Source organism: Lichenostomus cassidix, chromosome 20, assembly GCF_008360975.1.
Source record: "Lichenostomus cassidix isolate B80296 chromosome 20, HeHo_3.0, whole genome shotgun sequence".
Taxonomy (NCBI): Eukaryota; Metazoa; Chordata; class Aves; order Passeriformes; family Meliphagidae; genus Lichenostomus; species Lichenostomus cassidix.
The window spans coordinates 12,896,877-12,919,698 of NC_139500.1; the positions used below are offsets into that span (position 1 = coordinate 12,896,877).

General features: G+C 42.0%; 1 protein-coding gene across 2 annotated transcripts in view; it reads left to right on the forward strand.

The window, feature by feature from the left end:
- Positions 1–22,822, forward strand: part of UQCC1 (ubiquinol-cytochrome c reductase complex assembly factor 1) — a 47,090-nt gene extending 24,268 nt beyond the window's left edge. For both annotated transcript variants that reach the window (XM_085079597.1, XM_085079598.1), the window contains 4 exons: positions 723–831; positions 17,087–17,164; positions 18,509–18,622; positions 21,645–22,822. In XM_085079597.1, coding sequence (XP_084935723.1) covers positions 723–831; positions 17,087–17,164; positions 18,509–18,622; positions 21,645–21,779 — 436 coding nt within the window. In that variant the 3' untranslated portion in view covers positions 21,780–22,822. The remainder of the gene's footprint in view (positions 1–722; positions 832–17,086; positions 17,165–18,508; positions 18,623–21,644) is intronic.

The window sequence follows — 22,822 nt, forward strand, 5'->3', positions numbered from 1 at the left end:
AGATGTTTTATAAGAAGCAAAATAAAATTATTATTTTATTTTTTAGACAGAACAGCAGCAATGAAGTTCAAGTGGCTTTAATTCTTAAAAAAAAAAAGTAAATGAACTCAACATGATATTCTCATTAAGATCCCACAATGCACTTAAAAACCTCTGAGTTGGTCTTGCATGTGCTGCATGTGGGGGTTTTGCCAGGTGTCTGGACATGTATCCAAAGACCCCTGTAGCTGAAATAATTTAGGACATTGCTAATGTGGAGTGGTTCAAGTCTGTAACTTGCTTAAGCTTTCCCAGCTTGGCTAGTTGGGCTCTTACAGCACTTGAGTGCACCAAGCTGAGCTAGCTGGCTTGGAGCCTGGGATTAGACAAGCCATGTGTTCCTGCTCCAGAGGGTGAGGTGTTGTTAAGGCTGAGGAATTTAGGTTGCAGTAGTGTTTAACTAGATTATAGTACTGTCAACAAGAATAGAGTCTACTGTCACTCTTCCATGGCAGGATTGGCCAAAATCCAGCCAATACAACTCCTGAGTACAGAATAGAAACGTTTGTGATGGTTTATTAAAAAAAAAAATAAATCCACGTGTATTTTTCTCCTGATCACAAATGTATACTGTAAGGAAACCCTTAAATGAGGTAAATGTATTTAAATTAGGTGAATGTATTTCATTTATTCTTTCCTCTTGAAAAAAGCCCATGAGCTCTGACTGGTGTGTGCTCTTGCAGGATGTGCCTGGTGCGGCTGAAGCAGGAGGGCCGCACGGGGAAATACATGTGTCGCTACATCGTTCACTGCATGTGGGAGGATGTTGAACAGCGTGGGAAGGTGATGGGGGTAAGTCCTCTTTGGTGGTGTTAGTCCTGATGATTCCCATCTTTCAGTGCTTTTGTGGCTTTGCCTATCTTAGAAGAATGCTTGAGAATCAACCAGGTTGATTCCTTTACCTAGCTTAGGTTGGTACCTGCAGCTCTCACTCCTGACTGTTCATTCCCTCAGCTGCTGTATTGAGCCAGTGACCTTGTTTCTGAAACTGCATCATGGCTGGATGAAGGTATTGATTTGTCTAAAATTAATTTATTTCCTATATAGTTTGCCATGGAATTGCAGAAATGGATGCTGCTACAACAGAATGGGCATTTTGGGGGCAGGAATAAGCAGCTGGAGTAGGGAGGAATGTGACTGGTGCCAAATCTGTAATCACAACTTCAGTAATTCCAGCAGAGCTCTGAGTTTTCTCTGTATCTAAAATGGTAAAAGGAAAGTTAATCAACAAGAGTTTTATGCTGAGTTCCTGCGCATGACTATAACTAGTCCTTAGTGTATTTTTCATTTTGGATTTTCAGTATACGTGGTCTTTATCACAAAAAGAAAACCTGCTCTGAGGAGAGAGTAGCTCCAAGGACAGTTCATTTGCAAGTTTGAGGGAAGAGGAAGATTGGATCATTCTGGCCTTTTCTGAGGAAGGTTACAGTAGTTGGTTGTAAGGGTAATTTCTGTCCCTAGCGTCTGTTAATGTGTTTCTCTAGCCCTGTGTTGGTGATTGCCTGGAGAGGAGGCATTGCAGAGGCAGTGGAAGTAGGTGACAGCAGACCTGATACAGGTGAGGCTGCCTGTGTTCAGGGCACTTCAGGGCTGGGAAAGGTCTCCTGTATTGTTGAAAAGGAAGAGAACTGTTCAGTGATTAAATAGAGGCTTGTCTATGAGTAAAATAAACTATGCTATTAGAGAAGTGACAGTTTTCATATTGCAGTAATTAATGGTATATTGTCAAGCCTTAGTTGTCATTTCTATTGGAGAGGCTGCCAGGTATTCCTGGTGGTGCCAGACAAGGGAAATAACCAGTGAGTTAGGATTTATGATGCCATCACATTAGTAATTCAAGAAGTTTCTCTCTGATCCTTTATTTTGTATGTGGTTTTAGAAAGTATTGGTTCTGGTGTAATGTCAGTTACCAGATGTCAGCTACCAAAAACCAATAGGGGTTTTTCCAAGTTGTTGGGAATTCTGTAGCTTTACTGTGTTACACATTGCTTTTAAAGACAAGACATCCTGTTAATCTTCTTTTGGATTAAATCTAAATTCATACATCTGAGAATTTTTTGCTACAGAATGTGCTTACATAAATTCCAGTATGGGAATCTCTTCTTTCTGGTATGGCAGTGTGAGTGAGCCTAGAAAATCAGATGTACTGGAGGAAAATCTGAATGAAAGAGCTTCTGCATTTCTGTCCTTATCCAGTGCTTTCCATATCATACTACTGGTTGATTCTGTTTTCTCTAGGAACAACACACAGCTCAGATCTTTGCTCTGGGTGTAAATTTAAGGCTCTTCTTGAAAAGCAAAAAAACCCACCAAAACCCAAAACAAACTCCAGCCAAACATGTCACCTCCCAAAGCACCTGAAAGTCTCTCTCTGATTCCACGGAGAAAATGCAGCTTTGGAACAGAAAATTATTTGCATGTTTCTTTTGACCCTAATTTTTTCCTACATGAGCAAAGTGCTGGCTTGTAGTTTTCTGTGCAGGGTTGGAAGCAGCAGACAGTGAAGAGTAGCAAAGGTGGCCATTTGCTGCCCTTCCAAGCAATGCTGGACTCCAAAGTGAAGAATGCTGCAGGTTAGGCCTGTACTGAGAGCTTTACAGTAAACCTTAGGGGAAAAAAGTCAGTGCTTGCAGTCAGTTCTTTGTAGAGGGATGCACAGGGTTTCAGTTTATGCAAACTAAACTATTCCTTCACAAGTATAAAAGACCCATCAGTGTCTTTATGTTTTCATCCAGTCTGTGCCCTGAAATGTTTATACATGTATTTTGCAGTAGTATGGTTGCTGTGTGATGAAACTGTGAGGAGCTCTGAAGTTGTTGGAATGCCATTCATTCCCTGCCTCGGCAGCATCTGGTCAGTTTGTCCTTGACTTTAAATCATGCAGTCTTTGTCTTCAGGAATGACCCTGAAGTGGAATCTCCAGCCGGCTTAACTGCAGTACTGTGATTCCTGTAATACACCAGACTGTAGCCTTGTGCTAACACAGTCTTTTTGTGGCCATAGCAGATGCTCAGAGGAAGAACCTGCACATTTCAGGGCTTAATCTTCAAAGCATACCTGTGTGTATTTTAGTACAGCTGAGCTGCAGAGAGGCCACTTGGTTTAATGAGCCTCCTTGTGTGAGAAGTGAGCTCCTGGGCAGGCACTGAGGGTGTGTGGGAAAGCAGAGTGGACTCTCCTGGGGGTAAATTTGGAAATCAGGGTTGTTCACTGTAGTCTTGGTGACGGTTTTCATTATCTTGTAGTGCTAGGTTTTTCTTTCTTTCATTTATTCCTGGTCTTTCAGTCATTATTCGTGGTCAATCCCTCGTGGAGATAGGCTGAGAAAGTTGGGGCTGTTGAGGCTGGAGAAGAGGAGATTGTGTGGAGACCTCACAGTACATTTCCAGAACCTGAAGGGGCTACAGGGAAGCCAGACAGGGACCTTTCCTCAGGAGCTGCAGTGACAGGACAAGGGGGAATGGGTTCACGTTGAAGGAGAGGGAATTTAGGTTAGACATGCGGAAGAAATTCTTCCCTAAGAGGGTGGGTGGCACAGGGTGCCCAGAGAAGCTGTGGCTGCCCCATCCCTGGCTGCCCCATCCCTGTCCAAGGCAGGTTAGAGTAACCTGGGATTCTGGAAGGTGTCCCTGCCCATGGCAGGGGGTGGAAGAAGATGGTCTTTGAGGTCCCTGCAACCCAAACCATCCTGGAATTTTGTCAGGATGAAAAAATTTCTTAGTCTCTTCTGGTAGTATTTATTGTATGTTAGATGCAAATTATTTATGCAGTGATGTTTGAAGATGTTACCAGTTCCCTTGCTCCTTATCACTGCTTTATTTTCCTTCCTCAGTGCCAGTAATTCTGGCTTCATATCCCATTTCACCCATGCCCCTGCATGGGCATTCCTGTTTGTTCCATGCTTGTTGACTCTTCTCCACTCACCTGCAATCAGTAAATATTCTCCCTCCAAAAGAATGTAGTCAAATATATCAAGAATAGTAGATAAAAAGATTACATTAGTGTGCTGTTGATGCTTTCAAATTTCAGAATCTGAGTCTTTCTCAGAAGTAAGGTAGATGAAAAGAAATTTTACTGAATAAGTTCAGAGCACTAAATTATTATCTGCATAAATCCAAGGAGGTTAGGAAATTCCATTCCCTGCTTTTTCTCTCATGCAGTGTATCAAAGGTCATGATTTAACTGTGATGCCTTTATTGTGGTACGAGTGACAGAGCACCTCTATGGAATTGCTGGCTGGATGCAATTAGTTTAACTTGCTGACATACAAAGTTGCAGTTCTTTAGGTTGCTTCCAATCTAGTAACAATGCCAACACTTGGTGCAGAAAATGGACACTATATTCCTGAAGTGATACTGATGGTTTATTGAAATGTGCCATCTGCTCCGAACTGGTTCATTGGAGCCAAAAGGGGTAGAATGTAAAGCATTTTAACTGCTAATTTACATCAGCTCCAGCTCCAAACGGAGTTTGCATTATTTCAAAACCTGGTTGTTAAAACTGCTGAGATCTAAATCTCTGCTACAAAGTTTTGGGACCTGTTAGCCTGAGCTCCTTCAGCACTCCTGAATGTCGGCAAGAGTCAGAAACCCAAACTTGACACAGCTGTAAAAACACAGGGAGAGCCTGTGGCCTCAGCAAATTCTACTGGTGCAGGCATATTTCAGATATAAATTTTACTCTGCTGTCCCTAGTACTAATGAAGTCAGTCTCTTTTGGTGGGTTTGCAGCCAGGTGTGTCCAGTTCTGTGGCTAACCAGTGCTCTTTACTTAATTTTTCCACTAGTGACATTTCTATCAAACTTTAAAAACAAACAGAAAAATTGGCTTGATGCAATAGCTCCAAGTGTTAATAGTAACATTAGGCTGGGTAAAAGACTTCCTTTGGATTCTGCTTTGCCAGAGATCTCCACCTCGTGGCTTGCAGGGAATAGATTTATACTGTGCAAACTGGTGGCTGCCTCATCAGTTTGGAAAGGGAATTCTCTCAGGACTGGACATTGCTGCTATTTTCTTCCTAAAGGAGTTCTGGAGCCACCTGAGTATTAACCTGGCTGATCTCAGTCTTGTGCTTTGGTAACTGTGTGGATATGAAAGTTGTTTTAAGCTTAAGTGTATTTTAATACCCTTAGATGAAGCAGCAGAGTTAATCAGAGGGAGTTGTAGGTGCTGGAGTTCTCTGGAAAGGATTTCGGCTGATAACAGGACAAGAGGTATGAGAGTAAAATAAATAAATAAATAATAGACTCACCCACTCAAAAATGCCCAAAAAATAAAAAAAAAACCAAAGTCAAAGAAACCCAAACACACCTTCTCCCTCCCCCCAAGCATCCCACATTAATACTTGTGGGTGCAAATCCTGTGGTATCTCAGGAAGATCATCAGGCTTTATTGCAATACCTGTACCTGGTTGTAGGCTCACTTTACCCATGTTGGTTGTGTGTGTTGTGATGGCATTCTGCTGCTCAAATGAGTTAAAGTTGTTTTCAGTACGAAACAACAATTCCTTTTAAAATGAATGAAAATTCTAAAAGCTGCCAAAGAGATGAGACTAGGAGGGGCTGTCAAGCCCAGCATGCCAAATCTGTTTTAATTTACCATAATCTCACTTTCCTGTTTTCCCACCAGACCACTTATACCCCTGCCCCCTTTTTTTTCCAGGAACACATCTAGGTGTCTTTTGAATTCGTTTATTGGCTGTGCTGTGTGTAGCATAATACAGCCTTTGTTGCACTTTTAGCTAGAGCTGTTTATACCCAGTGACCCATAATTTGCTCTCAATTACACTCACATACATCTGAAGTAACGGCGTCAGAATCAATACATGTAACTGAGAGCTGAAATGGGCTCTGGGAACTTAAACACCATTTTCTGTCTTGGTACTCTTTTCACAGTTAGAAGATTTCAGTTGATTAAAAATGCCAATTTACCTTACAGTAGCTACAGAATTTCCTAAACTCAGTTTAATTCTGTTTAAGTTATTCTTACCGTAGAGAACAAAAAGTTTGACCCTTGTAACTAAATACTCAGAAGTTATGGTCAGAGTGAGACCAGCAAGGTTGTAGAATGGCTTTAAGATGGGAGGGCAAGGTGTAAAACTGATACAATTTTAAAATATTAATTGAAATAGGAAGCTGCTGTACTGAGATGCTCAGGGGTTCTTTCCAGGCCCATCTCTAAAATCTGATGGGAAGTCATGGAGTCAATTTGGGATGCACAGAATAGAAGCTACATTTTTGAGAGAGAATGGGGCAGAAGGAAAGTGGATGCAGTATTTTGGGACTGGAATGGGGAGTTGGGATGAAGGGAATGTACAGAAGCAAACTATTACAGGGAAGGTGCTGATTGAGGAAATGGACTGGAACATGAGATAGAGGATAGTGTTCAGTACAGCAGAAAAAGGTTTTTAAAAAAACCTTTAAAAACCTATAAAACTAAATAAGAAAAGTTTTAGTTTCAAATTATCTATGTATATTTTGAAATTTTTTACTAGGACATTTTAAGGAGAAAAATGTTACAATTTTTGATGACCACTTAGAATATATAAAATCTCACCAGTTTCAAGTGTTCCCTTTTAAAAAGTTGGACAAACTAAGCCCTTACTAAACCCTTGGCAAAATAGTGAGATACAAAATTGCTCTGTATGGTTTTTTGTGGTTTTTTTTTTTTTTAAAGGATACCAGGCATTTTATAATTAATTTTACCTGAAGTTACCCTTCCAAGAACATTACAAAAAACAATAACAACAACAACAACAAAAAAACCAAGCAGCCAAACAAAAAACAAACAAAAAAAAAACCCCCACAAAACATCAACTGTTGATCTTTTCTCAAAGACCTTGAAAGTTCCCAGCAAGTTTCCACTACTTTGTCATTTTAAAAATGAATAATAGTAGCAGGTACTTTTCCAGAATAAATTCAGTAAATTTGATTCTGGAAATCTTTATAACTTTAATATGTAGGACAGGGCATGTGTATAGAATGTTACCTTGAATTAGCTCAACTGTGATGATGTCTGGAACAAACATTAATGATGCAAATTTAGCTTTACCAGCACATGGAGTTTTGAAATAGGGGTCTCTTTCTCAGGTTGTTTTTGATGTAGTTGTTCCAGAAACAGTGCCTGTGGAACCAGCACACCTGGGTGAAATGTTTGGGCCATGCCGAGCATACCTGGTATTGAAATCAAGGTATAATAAATGCTTGGGTTCTTTTCAGCTGGCCTGCCCCAGTTTTCTGGCATAGAAAAAAAATCAATTCTGGCATAAAAAAATCAATTTAAATTTCCCAGATGTGTTGGATCCTGTTACTGTAAGGTGGTGTCCTTGGCCTGTTCTGTGCCTTGCTTGAGTGCCTGCATGAATTACACTGGAAGCTGCCTTGTGGCACCTGTTCCAGACATGCCTTTTTTTCAGTATTACATATTTTTCAGTATTATATTCCTCTGTGTCCATTATACAGGGAAAGGTTCTTCCCCTAGAATGTGCTTTTAAGTTGCCCCATAAAACCAGAAATAATACCGAGATCAGTGTTGGTTCTAAATCAGACCAAGCAAACCATTGAGAGCTTCTTTGTTGTTCCCATACATTTTAATCACATTGTTGCTTGTGCTTTTCACTGCAGGTAGAAAATCACTGATACCTTCTGCTTCCACTTCATCAGTGAGTCTTGTGTTTTCTTGTTAGAGCTTGGTTTATTTGTTGCTTTGTTTTCTGAGTTCTCTGGCCCATTTTGTCCATTTACAGAACTGGCAGCTCTTTGAAACCCTTTTTTTTTTGACTGCTTTTGCTAACAGATCCCACAGTAGAACAAAAAATGATGATCAGGAAGTGCAAGTGCAATCCCTGCAGTAGTCTGAGTGCCTGCTTCCACTCTTGCTCACTCCTCTGATTTCTTTTACTATCCTAGTATAAGCAACAGCATAGGATATTTCTGTACACATCTAGGGAAATTGAGGTGCTTTTCTGTTTTCCTTCGTGGTCGGGGAATTTCAAAGGATTCTACTCCTTTGTCTGTCCTCAAGTGTCTCTTCTCTTTCTGGTCTTACACAGCACTTGCTTTATCTCTATTAACTAGTTAATTACCATTACACTTCTGTAAGAGCTTGATTGTTATTTCATTCAAAGGTCAGGAAATAGTGCCAAAGCTTAAAAGATGTTACCAAAATACCAGCATATCGGATCTCAGAGATCTCTATTTGTCACTAGCAAAGTGTGCATCAGGTTGGTTTTCAAGTTAGTCAGGAGGCCATGAGGCCATGGGAATAAGTGCACATAAAAAGGGGTATTTTTGTGGTGGAGGTGTTGTGGATGGGAGAAGGAGTCAGTAGAAGGAGCAGTGGTTTTAGGGGCTGAGCTATGGAGTCATTTGTCTCATTGATGCTGAGTACCAGCAATTCTGTTTGGAGATGCTGTTTCAAGACTTCATTTTTTAAAAGTGGGGAAGTAGCAGAGCCCCTGTAATTGGTGGAAATACAGGGCTAAAGCCCCAGAGGACAGAGTTGGCTACCAAGGAGCTTGAAAATGATGTGTCTCCTTGAGAACATCCTAAATTTGCCCTTTTGTATTTCCTGTTTTATTATGTCCTTGCAGGAGGGAAGATGGCCCAAATGTAAGTTTAATCTGTGTTATTCAAGAAACTGTGAAAGGAAAATTTTGGCTTCTTAAAATCCTTGCCCAGGCTTTTAGGATCTTCTGGAAGTTTATTTATTCACAGCAGTACTGAGTCTGAATGAAATGCAGAAGTAAGATGGAAAACTCACAATATCTTACCATGCAGCATTTTCATGGTTCACTTTCCTCCTTTGCCTTTTACTTGAGGGCAGAACTAGGGTAGAGAAATAATTTTTGTTCTCTTCTGAAAGGTTACAGTAATAAAGAAACTCTTGTTAACATCAGAGTATATGGCAGGCAGGAGTTTTCACAGTCTGGCATTGTTTATTTTACCAGCAATTTGGAACCTTCTGCACTCTTAAAATATTGGCAAGAAAATATTTAACTGTTAACTGTTCTGTGGCCTGTGTGTGTTTGAAGCCCTGGGGAGGAGGAATGCTTGGGGAAATCGGGTTTTTCTCAGCTTATGATTGAAACCAGAAGGTGCAGAATATTGGTAGAAGGTGAAAGCAATGTGACTTCAAATTAGAATTTTACCCAAATGTGGAACTGATGGGAGAATGTCAAACAGGTCACGTATGAGCAGGGCCCTGCTAGGAGAGAGTGGGAAGGCTAATGGAGCAAACACAAATCAGCTAGTCTGCCAGGCACTACAGAAATTAATTTGAAATGTGATAGTAATTTTGAGTATTTGCATTTGTTCTGGCCTCAGTCACTGGATAAAGGTAGTAGCAGTAAGGGTGAGGCTGTTTAATTGCTGACTAATTGTATGGACTCTAGCAACTGTCACCCCATTTGAAATGAAATAAACCTTTTTTTGGAAGTTTCTTTTAGGAGAGGAGATGGGTGCCTTGTTTTTCCCATCTAACAGAAGCTTGTTCTGGTCCCAAATTCTTGGACAAATAATGTTTTTTTGTATTCTTACTATTTTTCCCCTAGGGGATGATGACCTATTTGGTATGAGCAGGATCATTCTTGCTCATGTTACTACATAAAACATAGCCTCTTCCCATGAGGATATTAAAGGCTATGGTAAAGGGAGCAGGTTTTTTAATTGCACTAGCACTTTTCAGGTGAAATTCCTGCCAAGTCAGCAAAGTGACCTGATGTCTGGTGTACAGGATCATCTAATGAGCTGTGCCTGTCTTGCTGGAAAGCCAGGACAGGAAGGAATAGATACCCAGACAGGAGAGATACCAGCCAATATCTGCAAGGTCAGCAAAAAATGGACAAAACTGAACATGCTTATAACTCTTGCTACTGTCAGATGAGGATCCAGGGTACTGTGGCTGCCAATGATGAGAGATATTTGGGATAAAAAATGAGAAACAGAGCTGTGGGTCAGTTCCTTGTGGTATATTCTCCTGGCATTCACTAATGGGTAACCCGAGAGCTGCACAGGGACCACTGTGATCAGGATCACTGACAGAAATCCTCCAGGAATGCACAGGCCCTTTGTTACCTGTTTTGTATTTCCTGCTCTTTAATGCCCTGTGGCAGTGACTTCTGCCACTTAAATGCGTTGCATGAGAAAACACTTAAATTTTTAAAGTATATTTGGTAATTTCATCAGATTCTTATTTACATCTTTTTTAATGAGAAGCAGCAGACAATAATTCCTTACTTATCTGCTTTTGATTTTACAACTCATGATTTTACTTCTCCACCATTATCTTCCTCATTTCATCCTGAATATAGCAAGTGTTTCCTCATACATCTCATCATGTCAGTTTTTTCTATGTGTTTTTTACTACTTTTAGATCTGTTCTGAGATCAAAAGGTAACAAATATGTGCAGCATTTTATATGCAGGTACATTATGGATTTATGGCAGAATAGGGTTCCTCTTTTGGTTCATATTCCTTTCATAATAATTCCTAAATTTTTTTTCCTTCACTGTTGAATGGTTGAACTTAATTTTTTTCTCTTAAAGATCCATTTCCAAATCATAGCTGCCAAATATCTGCACATTGTTAAATAGGTTTTATGAATTAATTTTTGTAGCACTTACTGCTAGTACCTTTATCAGCACTGAATATCACTGGTCAGACTACCTGTGATTTTTATTTTCATTTACTGTATTTTCTACTAATTTGTACTTACTTGTTTCTGCTGAAATACTTTTCAGAATGGATGCCACTTTTCCTATCTCTGCAGGCCTGTTAATGTTAGCTGTTATGTTTCATTTAGTTTAGTACCCTCTGATCTCTGGAATTTTGTTGCTCTTGACTTTTATAATCTGAAGCCTTTCTCTATGGGCAGATCATATCACCTGGAATATGATGGACTGGGAGTGTCCAAGGCCAGGCTGGATGGGGCTTGGAGCAACCTGGTATAAAAGTGCAAGGTGTCCCTGCCCATGGCAGGGGCTGGAAATGGATGGGCTTTAAGAACCCTTCCAACCCAAACCATTCTGGGATCATTCTGTGACTCTCAGAATCTCAAGTGCTGTGAGAAGGTGGTGGAACAATGTGTATTCACTGCCTGATCCTGTGGAAAGACTGGGCTAGCTGATGAAGCCAGCAGGAGCCACTTTCAGGGGAACCTGCAGGAGGAGGTCGATCTCTTCAGGGGTAGCAGAGCAGGGTGCTGCTTGCTGAAGCACATGGTGGGTGCAGAAAGTTCCCTGGACAGGACATAGAGACCTTTTGGAGATTACTCGAAACAAATAGCAAGAGTTGGGAATTATCCTGAGCTGAAATTGGTTGGGAGAATCCTTGGAGGAAGCGTCTATCAGCTTTTGTAGGGTTTGGCCTTTTCTCAGGGATTCTGGCTGCTGTTGAAGGCAGGATACCCTGGTAGGTGGCCCCTTGGTCTGATCAGTGTTCCTGGTGTGTGACACTTCCCAAAGGTCCCTCAGGTTTGTCTCAGTGAGGAGCTGGAGCTTCACAGCATCTTGGTCAGTGCTCATGGTGCATATTTACCTTAATGATTTATCTACCTTTACTACTGTCTTCTCCAAGTGCCTCTTTAAACTTGGTTCTGAAATTTCCTTTTTCAGCTTATCAGGCTGAATTCCTGATTCTGGTGTGTTCAGAAACACATTGTGATTAGTTTTAGGCTTTTAGCAACTGGTTTTTTAAGAAGCATTACAGAAAAAGCCCTTGACAACTGCTCACCTTACAGAGAATCAGCACAACTTGACAGAGCTCTATTTGAGCTCTTTTGCCTGATCCTTCTCTTGAGAGGTTGTCAGTGAGCTCTGCCAGCCACGTTCTGCAGGGAAGCAGGAACTTGGAATAAGCCATCGAATACAGTTCAGATTGTGCTGTGATCTCCTCTGCATCTGTAACTGTTACCATGGCAGAGTTTCCAAATTAAAAAACTGCAAGATAGGAACAAACCTCATTTTCTGGGTAGCAGACAGGTAGGGGTGAGCATCTGGTTTTGCTGAAAGATGTAGGTAAGTTGTGTAACTTGCTTTTCTGTGTCTACTTGGAATAAACTTGCTCTAAGGAGCCTTATTGATGTTTGCACAATTGTTATGAAGGTAGCAGAGCATGCACTACTTTTTCCATTAATGTTGTTTTTATGGACTGAAGATTTTGGCAGGAGCTGGTTCTGCTACAACCTAACATTTAGCTTTTGTCTAGGTTAAAAGAATATTTGCGTAGGTTGTCACTGAATATTGAAGAAGGCTTTAAAGATTGTTCTCTGAAGTTAATGATTACAGAGGTGTGTTATAAAATTACTTCTAATTTAAAAAATAGAGAATTTATTAGAAGAGTTAATATTTAAAGCATACAGGGACTCAAGCTGTAGCTAATTACAAGCAGTGATCTGCTTTGCAGACAAAGTAGAAGAGCAGTTAATAAAAGGCTGAAAAGTTGAAGATTAGAAAAATAATTTCTTCAATATCTTTGTCATTTCCCAAGTATGTGCCTGAAGGAACTGGCCTTTATGGCCCCTTGCTACAAAAATCTTTCTAATCTGTTTAATTAATTTAATATTTTTGATCCTAGCTACAGTCTCAATCATTTCAAAATTACTGTCCTGCAAGCAATAGTGATAAAATAGGATGGAATAAAAGGGCTGCATTTTATTTGCCCATTTGCCCATTTATTGTCATGTGTGTTTTAACACAGTGTTCTGAGCAAACACTCAAAAAGCCCGTATAAAACTACAAGTGCTAATATATTAAGCACTTGTAGGAATGTAAACCATGTTTCAGGTAATTCTGTCCAGTTGCAACTTGAGAGAAGGGGCATAAAAAAGCCTAAATGTTTGTGGAGTGACATTTTTTATCATGACAGATTGGTCGTGTATCTCCTTCAGGAACTTTTGCTGATATTCCTGCTCCAGCAGTCAGAAGTGTCAGTGAGAGTGGGTGATGTTTATGGCAGTGGGGCTGCAGAAGTCCCCAGAGTGGACTCAGCCATGACAACATGAGTGTACTCAGACCTATGGAACTTGTTTTGCACAAGGGATGGATTCATTTTTACTGTATCAGCATAAACCACTGCTCTGCCTTTGCAGCTTTGACCACTCCAGGAGTGTGCTGCTGCTGTGGTGTGTCAGTGCACCTGAAAGAGCCCAGTCTTAGCTTGAAAAGATCCCTGTGCTGACACATCCATTGTGTACAGGTTCAGGAGCAAACACATTGTACAGAAGAGGCTTTTTATTCTAGCAGGAATGGTATAATGAGAATGAGGGGGTGGAAACCCAAGCCAGAAAATTCAAATATGAAATGAGATACACATGTTTGACTGTGAGGGTGATATGCTTTAGCCAAACACAACTTAGTGAGCTTAGTACAGGGGGAACTCGGTGAAATGTAATGGTCTGTGATATGCAGAGGGTCAGGTTCTATGATCTAATCATTTCTTCTGGCTGAAATCTCTTCATAAAAAAGTCTAGTTCAAGCATAACTTACAGCCTAAAGAGAGGAATTGCTGCCTGGAATTCAATGACTAGTGCTTGTACAAGGCAGTTAGAAGTGCCCCTTCTGGCTTTATAGTCTATGGAAGGATTAATGTGTTAAAGTAGCTTAAGGGTGCAACACATGCTGGCAAAAGCTGAAGCAGAAAGAAACTCCTGTTGCAGTTCTCTCAGGCAGAGCAGCCTGTGGCCATCCCAGCTCGGGCAGCGCTGGCAGGACACAGGTGTGCAGTGACACTGCCAGGGATCCTGTGTCCTGCTCCCTGGGGATGGGCTGCACCTCGGCAGCTCTGGGCTCATCCCTGGGCACGATGGCTCCAAGCAGGCAGAGCACATCGGAGCCCATGGAGTCATGGACTCGTGGAGATTGGGAAGCACCATTCAGATCATCTGGTCACCATCAGCAAATCCAGCACTGCCTCCATGTTCACCATTTAACCATGTCCTCAGCTGCCACACCCACACTTTTTTTGAACCAGGGCGGGTGACTCCACTGCTGCCCTGGGCAGCCTGTGCCAATGTTTTACAATTCTTCCTGTTGTTTCTTTCCCCTCCTATCCAATCTAATAATCTCCTGGCACCTTGAGGCCGTTCCTCTTGTCCTGTCACTTGTTACCTTCCAGCCTGCGCACTCTGATCCTGCTCTGCACCGTGAGCCAAGGCAAGTGGGGAGGAGGAGGAGATTCATTACTAAAGGAATGTCTTGGTCCATCATAGGACACTGATATGGACTGATTCTAAAGCAGTGTTCACTTTAAAAACCGTGCCCACATATTAGGTATTTTCTGCGTGTCCAGCAGTACAGGAGAGCAGTTTGTTCTTACTTCTCTAGAAATCTTAGAATACAAAACCTGTGAGACTTGGCACTGTCACTTGTCAGCTGCAGAGTCACCCTCAGCACGTGGCTGTTGGATGATGCACATGAACTTGTTAAGGCCGAAGATGAGGTTTCTTCTCTGTGACATGAAAAATGCAGCAGCTGTTTGCTGCAGATGTCCCACAGGCAGAATGTGGGCTCATGGAGCCTTTCAGAGAAGAGTTGTGCCATGTAGCAGGGAGACAGGTTAGCTGTACATTTCCTTGTTTCAGAGGTCTTGTAAAGGTGAGATGTACCAAAAACGTTTTGAACTAACACAATCCTGTGTCACTTGGGCCATAGCACATAAATCTGTCCAGTGACAGCTCTGCGCTGGGCTGTTCCAAGGAAGGCAAAGGGGCAAAATCCCAAGAAGAACTCCAGATGTTACTGATTTTTTCCTTGTTATTAGCAATTAACTCACTTGGAATTCTCTAGCAGTTTTTCTGCTTAATAACAAACTGTGGGAGAGTCAGCAGAATCATGACCAACCAGATCCTGAAACTGGTCAGTGGTAAGAACGTGTACAAGCTTCAAAAGAGGAAGCGCTTCCAGCAAACAGGGACTTGGATTTACTCAGTTTTCTTGATTTATAAAGAGGGATATTTGTCTTCAATGTTTGTACTTGACCAATGCCAGTTGTATTCTTCAGAAACTACAGTATTTCTTTAAATATCATTCAATTGCCTAAGATACGGCTCCATCCCCAAACTCAGATTTTGTATCTGAAACTGTTTTTTAAGATGTATTTATTACCATGTTTGTTTAACTTGGTTATCTCCCGTTTCTTGCTAACTGAAAGCTGCTGCTCTTTGTTTTTAGTAGGGAAAGCTGCTTCCCCAGGGATGTATAGTCCAGGACTTGTCTCTGTAATGGGACTATTTGTTTTCTTTGCCCCTTGCAGTTGCCTGCTGTAACATTTGTAGTATGTGTTAAGTAATCCTTGAGGTAACATTTTTATTATGTCATAAAAAGTGCGTGGCAAATATATAATAACTCATGGAATTTGTTTGTTTAAAATGGAAGGATAATTTATTGAGTGTGTTACATGAGACCTGCTCCCCCTTATTAGAGCTGTAGAAGTGCAGCTTATTTAGAAGTATGTTCTATTGAGAAAAACCACGATCTCTGACATGCATAGGTTTGAGCATGGTTGGGTAGAAATGACATCATAGTTTATGTACTCAATAAAAATTTAATTAAGTCATTACAGAAGTTTCAGTCATCATTTAACCCTCTGATTTCTTATGTTTAGTTCTTTTTTTAAACATTCAGTAATAACCAGTCTCCAAATCTTGATAGCCTATAAAATATCTGCATGAATTTTAATAGTTTATATTAATGGAAAAATATGAGTAACTGACATAAAAGGAATTTTCCTTGTGTTTGCACTATGTGCATTGCTATAAAAATCAACAGATGAAAAAAGACAGTGGTTTAAGGGAAGAATGTTTGAACTGGAAATTTGCTCACTTGACAGAAACTAACTCGTATTTTGATAGAAAAGCTGTCGTGTAATTGGCAAGGTGAAGAGTCATAAGGATACTGAGAGAGTATTTAGGACAAGGGGTTCCCAGTGTGGTGGGTGTGATGGGCTGGTGTCTCTTGTGTGTAAATCCTGTCTGCAAAGTGCAGTGTCATACCCGAGTGTCCTGCTGGTGTGCAGGGCTGATGGCCCTTGTAATTTGTATTTCTGGGGTGTGTGAGAGCTGTAGAAAAGAAATGCTTTGTGTCTCTTGGATCCCTCATGGCAATCAGTACAAAGAAGAAGCTTTACCAAAGTGTATCTGAGCCCTTGGGAGAGGAACTGCATCACTTTGTTGGTAGAAGTAACAAGAAGAGGCAAGAGGAGCACACAGTGTGGATGAGGGAGATGCACAGGAGGCATTTCAGCCATCTCTCTGCACCCAGCAGTTGGTCCAGTCCCATTTTAAGCTCACATAGTGTCAGTTCTCACACTAATGGGTGGCTTGGGCCAATCCAGCAAATACTTAAGCAGTTATTAAATTTAGTTAAAGGTCAGTGTGGAACTTGGACTGAGTCACACTTTGAGCACGGGGGAAGTCACTGGGTCATCACAGACTGAAAGAAATTTAGTCATAGTCAAAAACAAGTGAGTCTGAGCTGCTAGAGATGCTGGAGAGGCAGAATTCATGTTCGTGCTGGCTGAGAGTCAATCTGGACAGTACAGGAGGAGCAAGGGCAGCGTGGTGTATCAGTCTTTAGCATTCCAGTACTTCCACTGTAGTAGCACATCCATCTGCAGTCTGCTTTGGGGGGAAAAAAAAGCTAAAAAACCTTTGAGTTTCTGAGGATGAATGAAGGTCTGGAAAAGCTGCTCAACGGTTAAACTACAGAGGGGTCTCCATGATCTTGGGCTGTGCTGCCACTGCAAGGGCAGCCTCACTTCATGCTCCCCAGCAGCATTTTCTCTCCACTCCTGCAGCTGTTGGCAGAACTGTTGGCTGGGGATGTTTCTGCCAGTTGTGTATTGAGTAACACTGACCTCAGCTGTGTCAGAATTAACAGAGCTGTGGCACAGGGGGTTCCAAAGTGACTGACTCTTGCTTGCAGCCAAACGTCAGTGAGGTGGGCTGGGGCAGTGGTGGTTCTTTGTCCACCCACTCATGGTGAAGCGGGGAATGTCTTCTCCTCCCCTCCTCCTCAGAGCCTGTACTGATGGTTTTCTGCTTTGTTTTTCAGATTAATTCTACTGTTCTAAAAGAAGACTTGAAAAGGATGGTAGAAAATTTTTATGCAGCTCTGTTTGGATATGATGAGGTAAGAAGGCTGTTTCCAGGGAATGTACAACAAGTAGACCGTCTAATTCCTGAATACAGAATAGTCCAGATGGGTAAAACATTCATTGTCCATTTCTTTGGAGAAACATTACGTTAGGGAAGCAGCCTTGAATGAAAATTCTTTGAAGAAAACAGAAAGCACAGATTTAAACCATGAGGTGTGGAAGATGGGGTGTTCTTTGTGCTGCTTCACCATCCCTGCTTGGCCATCACTAAATCATTTCCTCCCTCTGAATCCTGTTGTACTCAGCTGTACTTTGAAAGCAAAGAGAGGATTTATAGAGTATTTTTAGGGAGTCTGTGGGAGAATATTTATAGCCAGTACCTCATAATACACGGAGGCAAAAGCACCATCATGCACAAGTGTCTGTAGGACTTTCAAGAGAAAAATATAATTACATAATTTTTTTTCTCTAGTGAGTGTTGCTCTTCAGATGCTCTTATTCACATTGTGGGTTTTGTTTTTTTTTTGTTTTGCACAGTGATTTGCTTTATTAATATATTGTAAATGTAACTTGATAGAGTTGTGGACAGTGTTACACATGCAAGGTTTAATCTAGATTTAAGTATAGGCATGATGCATCTGCCTGTGTTTTGTTGACAGTCTTTTTGGAAAAAAATGCTTTGATTAAAGACAAATGTTGACCTTCTTATTTTTAACTGAATATTTTAAAGACTTTTACCTTTGGCAAATGTGTCAGCAGAAGACAGGAGTTATGAGACTGTGGTGACAACACCACATAATCTAAAAAGACAATAAAAGTTCAAGAGAATTTGGACAAATAACATTAATAGATGTGGTTCTTGTGTAAACCAGAACTAATATTAGATTTAACTATTTAACTGGAAAAATCTAGATAGTTCTTGATGTGTTCTCATTCTCATTTAGAATGAAAAGTAAAAAGAGCAAAGAAAAATAACAAAGTCCAGATTACAGTTCTGCAACATTGGATTAAATATCCTTTAATTTTTCTTTTTTAAATGTCATAGGCTTCACACATTCCCATGAGCTGCTGCTGCCCTCTCTGTAAGATCACCATTTTTATGGTAAAGATTTCATAACACAGAAATGCAGTTATCAACCCCAACATTAGGAATACCCTGACCCAGGTTTTTTCCAAATTAACTTGCCAGAAAATTGGTTACAGGCTGCCCTGTAAATTAATTTAAGGCCAGGGTTGTTTTTCCATTCTGGGAAAGAGTGATGCTGCTGCCTTTCCATGTGCAGAGCCCGTGGCAGCTGTGGGCTCTGGGACAGGTGCTGTGGCCAGGGGCCAACCTTCTTCACGTGCAGTTTTTGATTCCTCTCTGTGCTCCCCTGTAGGGAATCTTGTCTGATGATCGCGTTCTGGCAGCAGCTCTTTGGAGAAACCTTTTTAACAGGAACTGTGATGACCCTCGGCACCTGGAGTTGCTGGTGGAGTATGTGCGCAAGCAGGTATGACGCTGCTCCCCTCAGCCTCTGCTTCAGAACTGCAGTGCTCTCTTTTACTGCTTGCATGTGCAGCTCAGTTCTCATAAATAAGTCTCATTTTAATATTCAGTGATCAGTTTTAAGGAGAAAAAGAGAAAAGTCTAAAAACTGGATGATATTTTTTGTAGAATGTTGGAATCTCCTGAGCTGAAAGGACCCACAAGGATCACCCACCCTGTGCATCCCTGGCAGTGCTGTCCAAACACTCCTGGAGCTCTGGCAGCCTCAGGCTGTGCCCATTGCCTGGGGAGCCTGGGCAGTGCCAGCACCCTCTGGGGGAAGAACCTTTCCTGATCTCCAGCCTGACCTGTCCTGACACAGCTCCAGCTGTTCCCTGGGTATTTTCCCTGGTCACAGAGAGAACAGATCATTATTGCAGTTTGATGAAAAGTGGCTGCAGAAAAATTAACGGAATATTGAGAGCAATCCTGCTCATCTATTTCTGTGTCCATGCTATAGAGAGGCTCAACAAAATGTGTCAGAAACAGGCTGCAACTTGTTGTAGAATTATAATAAATGTTAGAGAATTAGGATTCTCTTCATAGTGAAGTAGCACACAGAGCTTGGAAGTCTTCTGATGACCTTTGAGGGAAAGAAGTAAAAGGTTTTGTTTTCCAGAATTATTTCTGTTTCCTTCAGTTATTACCTGAAGGAGACAGTTATTACCTGAGTAGTGTTTATCCTCTCAACCCTGAGGAGGTTTGTGAATCAGATCTCTAGAAAACGTTGGTGGGATATAGTCCAGGTGGGCCCCAAAGAAAAGGGGTGAGAGAGATTTTGGAGGACGAGTGGAGTGTGGTGGATAGGGAATTGAAGACCAGAACTTTCACAACATCATTCCATGTTTCCATAATGTTTCCAATGCTATATTCAGGATCAGATAGATGTTTGGAGAGACGTTATTTCACTATGCATCTGAGAAAGTGGGAAATAAAGAGCTGAGCTTCCTAAGGGACTGAGGACACTGGGAATGCCAGAGAATTCTTGGGAGGAACTGGTTTAATTTAATGCTGAAGGTTGCTGAGGCTGTAGGAAAGTTTGCAGGGGGAAAACACATATAAAAAGTATTTAATTTGGGATAATTTCTTGCCAGTTGGGGAATTTGTTGCACTTTTGGATATTTAAGCAAAGGATAGGTCTGAAGCTGTTGAATAGGAAAGAGTGGTCAGGGGAAGATGTGGCACACTGGGGAGGAATCAGCACAGGTTCTGTGCGGACAGGTCATTTCTGCAGACAAGTGGTGCACTTGAGGAAAACATTCCCAGCTTTTCGTATGTACCAATGAGCCCTGAACTGTTACCACACAGGAATGAGGCATTGAGATTACAATTATATCATCAAAATGTCAGCTCAGAACTCCACAGTGTTTTAAAAAATGTAAAACAAATGCTCAGAACTTTTAAGGAAGGAATAGAGGATAAAATAGTGCTGTGGTGCCACTTTTACATCCCTGGTAACTTTGTGAGCTGGAGTAATGTGTCTGGTTCAGGTGCTGACCATCAGGATGGATAAAATGTGAACTGAAGAAAGCTCAGAGAGGAGCACTAAGGGTGACAGTGAAATAGCTTCTTTATCAGCAATGAGTAGAATCCCCTGCCCAAAAAAAAGCTGGGAAAGAATGGGAGATAGCTCTGAGAAATCCTAAAGGCATGTGGAAGATGAGCAAGGAAAGGTGACACAGCAACGTGGGGACACAACATTGTCACAGTTGGTTGGGCGTTTGCAATTGCTCATGGGTTCCAAAGCCACTGGCAAAGTTTATGGAAGAAAAGTTTGCCCAGGGCTCTTAAATCCACAACCACTTCAGACTCAAAATCCCTGAATGAACATATTTTGAGAGGGAGGGAAAATGAATAAGGAAAAGAGCATTGTGTGCTGTGTTCAGCTCATCCTAAGAAATCTGCTGGTGGCAACTGTCAGGAACAAGACATTGTACTTAGGTGGCTTTCCAGTGTGACCCTCTGTGGCCATTGGTGCATTCATTCCTCTCTTAAGCAACTCCTTGTCCAATTATCCTTTGTTTCCAATAACATTATGTACCAGCTTGTTGCCACAGTTTCTTGTGGATCCTGTCTTTAACAATGGCTATTAGTGGATGCCAGAGGAGAATATACTGACAGGACAACATGTACTGTGCTCCTGGGCAGCTCTCCCAGCCTTCCTGGGCCAATGGTGATGGGTTTGTCTTTGACTGACCCTTGAGGGACGTTTTTCTTTCTTTTTTTTTTCCTATTTCCCATATTTAGGGTGACCAGTGGCAGCAAGTTAACCCTCTGCTGTATGATGAGAGGGGTTTTTTTTTAATTTTGTTTACATTGCACCTTAAAATTTCATTAGATCCCAACTATCTTCCCAGAGAGGTTGTGGATGCCCCATCCCTGGAAGTTTTCAAGGCCAGGGTGGACAGGGTTTGGAATAACCTGGGACAGTGGAAGGTGTCTCTGCTCATGCCAGCGGGTGGCACTGGATGGGCTTAAGGTCCCTGCCAACCCAAACCACTCTGGAATTTCTTCCATTGTAAGGATGGGTGTTCATTGCACGTTCACCTCCTCCAGCTCATGTGCTTTTATGCAATAAATCCCAGGTGTTCCCTGCTGGGATCTTCCTGTAGCTAAAGCCTCAGTTGTGTGAAGGATGGGAGCTCTCCATGGCGTGCTGGTCTGGACAGTGTCCCCTGCAGTAACCACCAGGAGGATGAAGTGACTCATGGCAGCTTTGCGTGGCTCCTCTTGCCTTGTTGCCAAACCCTCAGAGGAGGCATTAGCTAAGGCTGTAGTGACGCAGGTAACTTCAGAGGATCTGCAGATCCTTATCCCAGCCTTTCCATGACGCCTCACAGTCAGAAGCAATCTTTTTTGGTCTACCTCACACAAATGGCAGAGTAGGCTGAAATCTCCCTGTTGTGCTTGTTTTTTGGAAATAAATGTGTAGCTGCTGTGGGACCTGTGGCAGTGGGACCTGTGGCAGTGACTGGCTGTGTTTGCAGGTGCAGCACCTGGACGCGCTGAGCGGGGAGGACCTGCTGCTCACGGGTGAGGTGAGCTGGCGGCCGCTGGTGGAGAGCAACGCCCGCAGCATCCTCAAGCCCCTGTCCCCTGTGTACAACGATGAAGGACTCTGAGATCCGTGTGGCAGGACAGCTTGGCAAGCACGCCTCCAGTGGGACTGGGCTGAGGCTGTGTGGTCAGGAAGAAAAGTCTGCTGTCGGAAGGCAAACATTTCATTAGCTATCCCATCCGTGGTGCCTCAGTAGCCTCCTGGACAGCTGCGCTCCCAAATCTTCACCCGCAAATAAATGCTTGTTGTTTTAAGAACCTCTGTCCTTTTTATGGCCCCCAATGGCCTTTGCTGACAAATGGACAGAGCTGCCTTCTGCCTTTAGGAAACCAGGTATTCACCATGACGTAGAGTTCTCTCAAGAAGACATTTCTGTCCTTTGCCTCATGTGAAGAGCTGCTACTCAGAGACACGGTGGTGTCCTCTGCTCCCTGAATGGTTGTGAATGCAAATCTGAGCTTTGCATACTTAGATAATAAGTATATATTTTAAATGCCTGATATCAAGATGGAATGGTCCATCTTTGCTTTAGTGGAGTTAAGAATTGCTTTAACAGATTTTGAAGGGTTTTCTGTGAAAATCCCTTTTAGGAACTCTCTGCTTTGTTGCACAAGGATGAGAGAATGCAAAGAATAATGCACAGTCCCCAGCAATCCTCTGTGATTCTGGCCTTCTTAGGGAGATTAAAGCCCCAGTTGTGGTTGGGCCGGCACTAAAATCTGCCTCAGTACTTGATGTTTCAGTCTGCCTTGCTGATACTTCCACATTCTTTGTAGAATTGTGCTCTAGGAATTTCAGTATTAAAAGAACATCCCTGTTTGTGTCCATGGGACAGGACTCTGCCATCCTCCATCCCCCAAAGCAGCAGTCCAGGGCTTTTTAACAAGATCCTTCAACACCAGTGAAAACTTTCTATGGCTGTGCAGGCAAATGATGCCAACACACTAATTAGGGGAGCAGGAGCTGCACTGATGTGATCAGCAGAGGCTGAGGTGCTCTGTGTGGGTGGATGGTTCACCAGGCTGTTTCCAGGTCAGTGGCAAAAACAGTTTTTGTTTCTCTCCTGTTGAAAATCTGAGTCAGTAATAAATGTCAATCTGGGTAAAA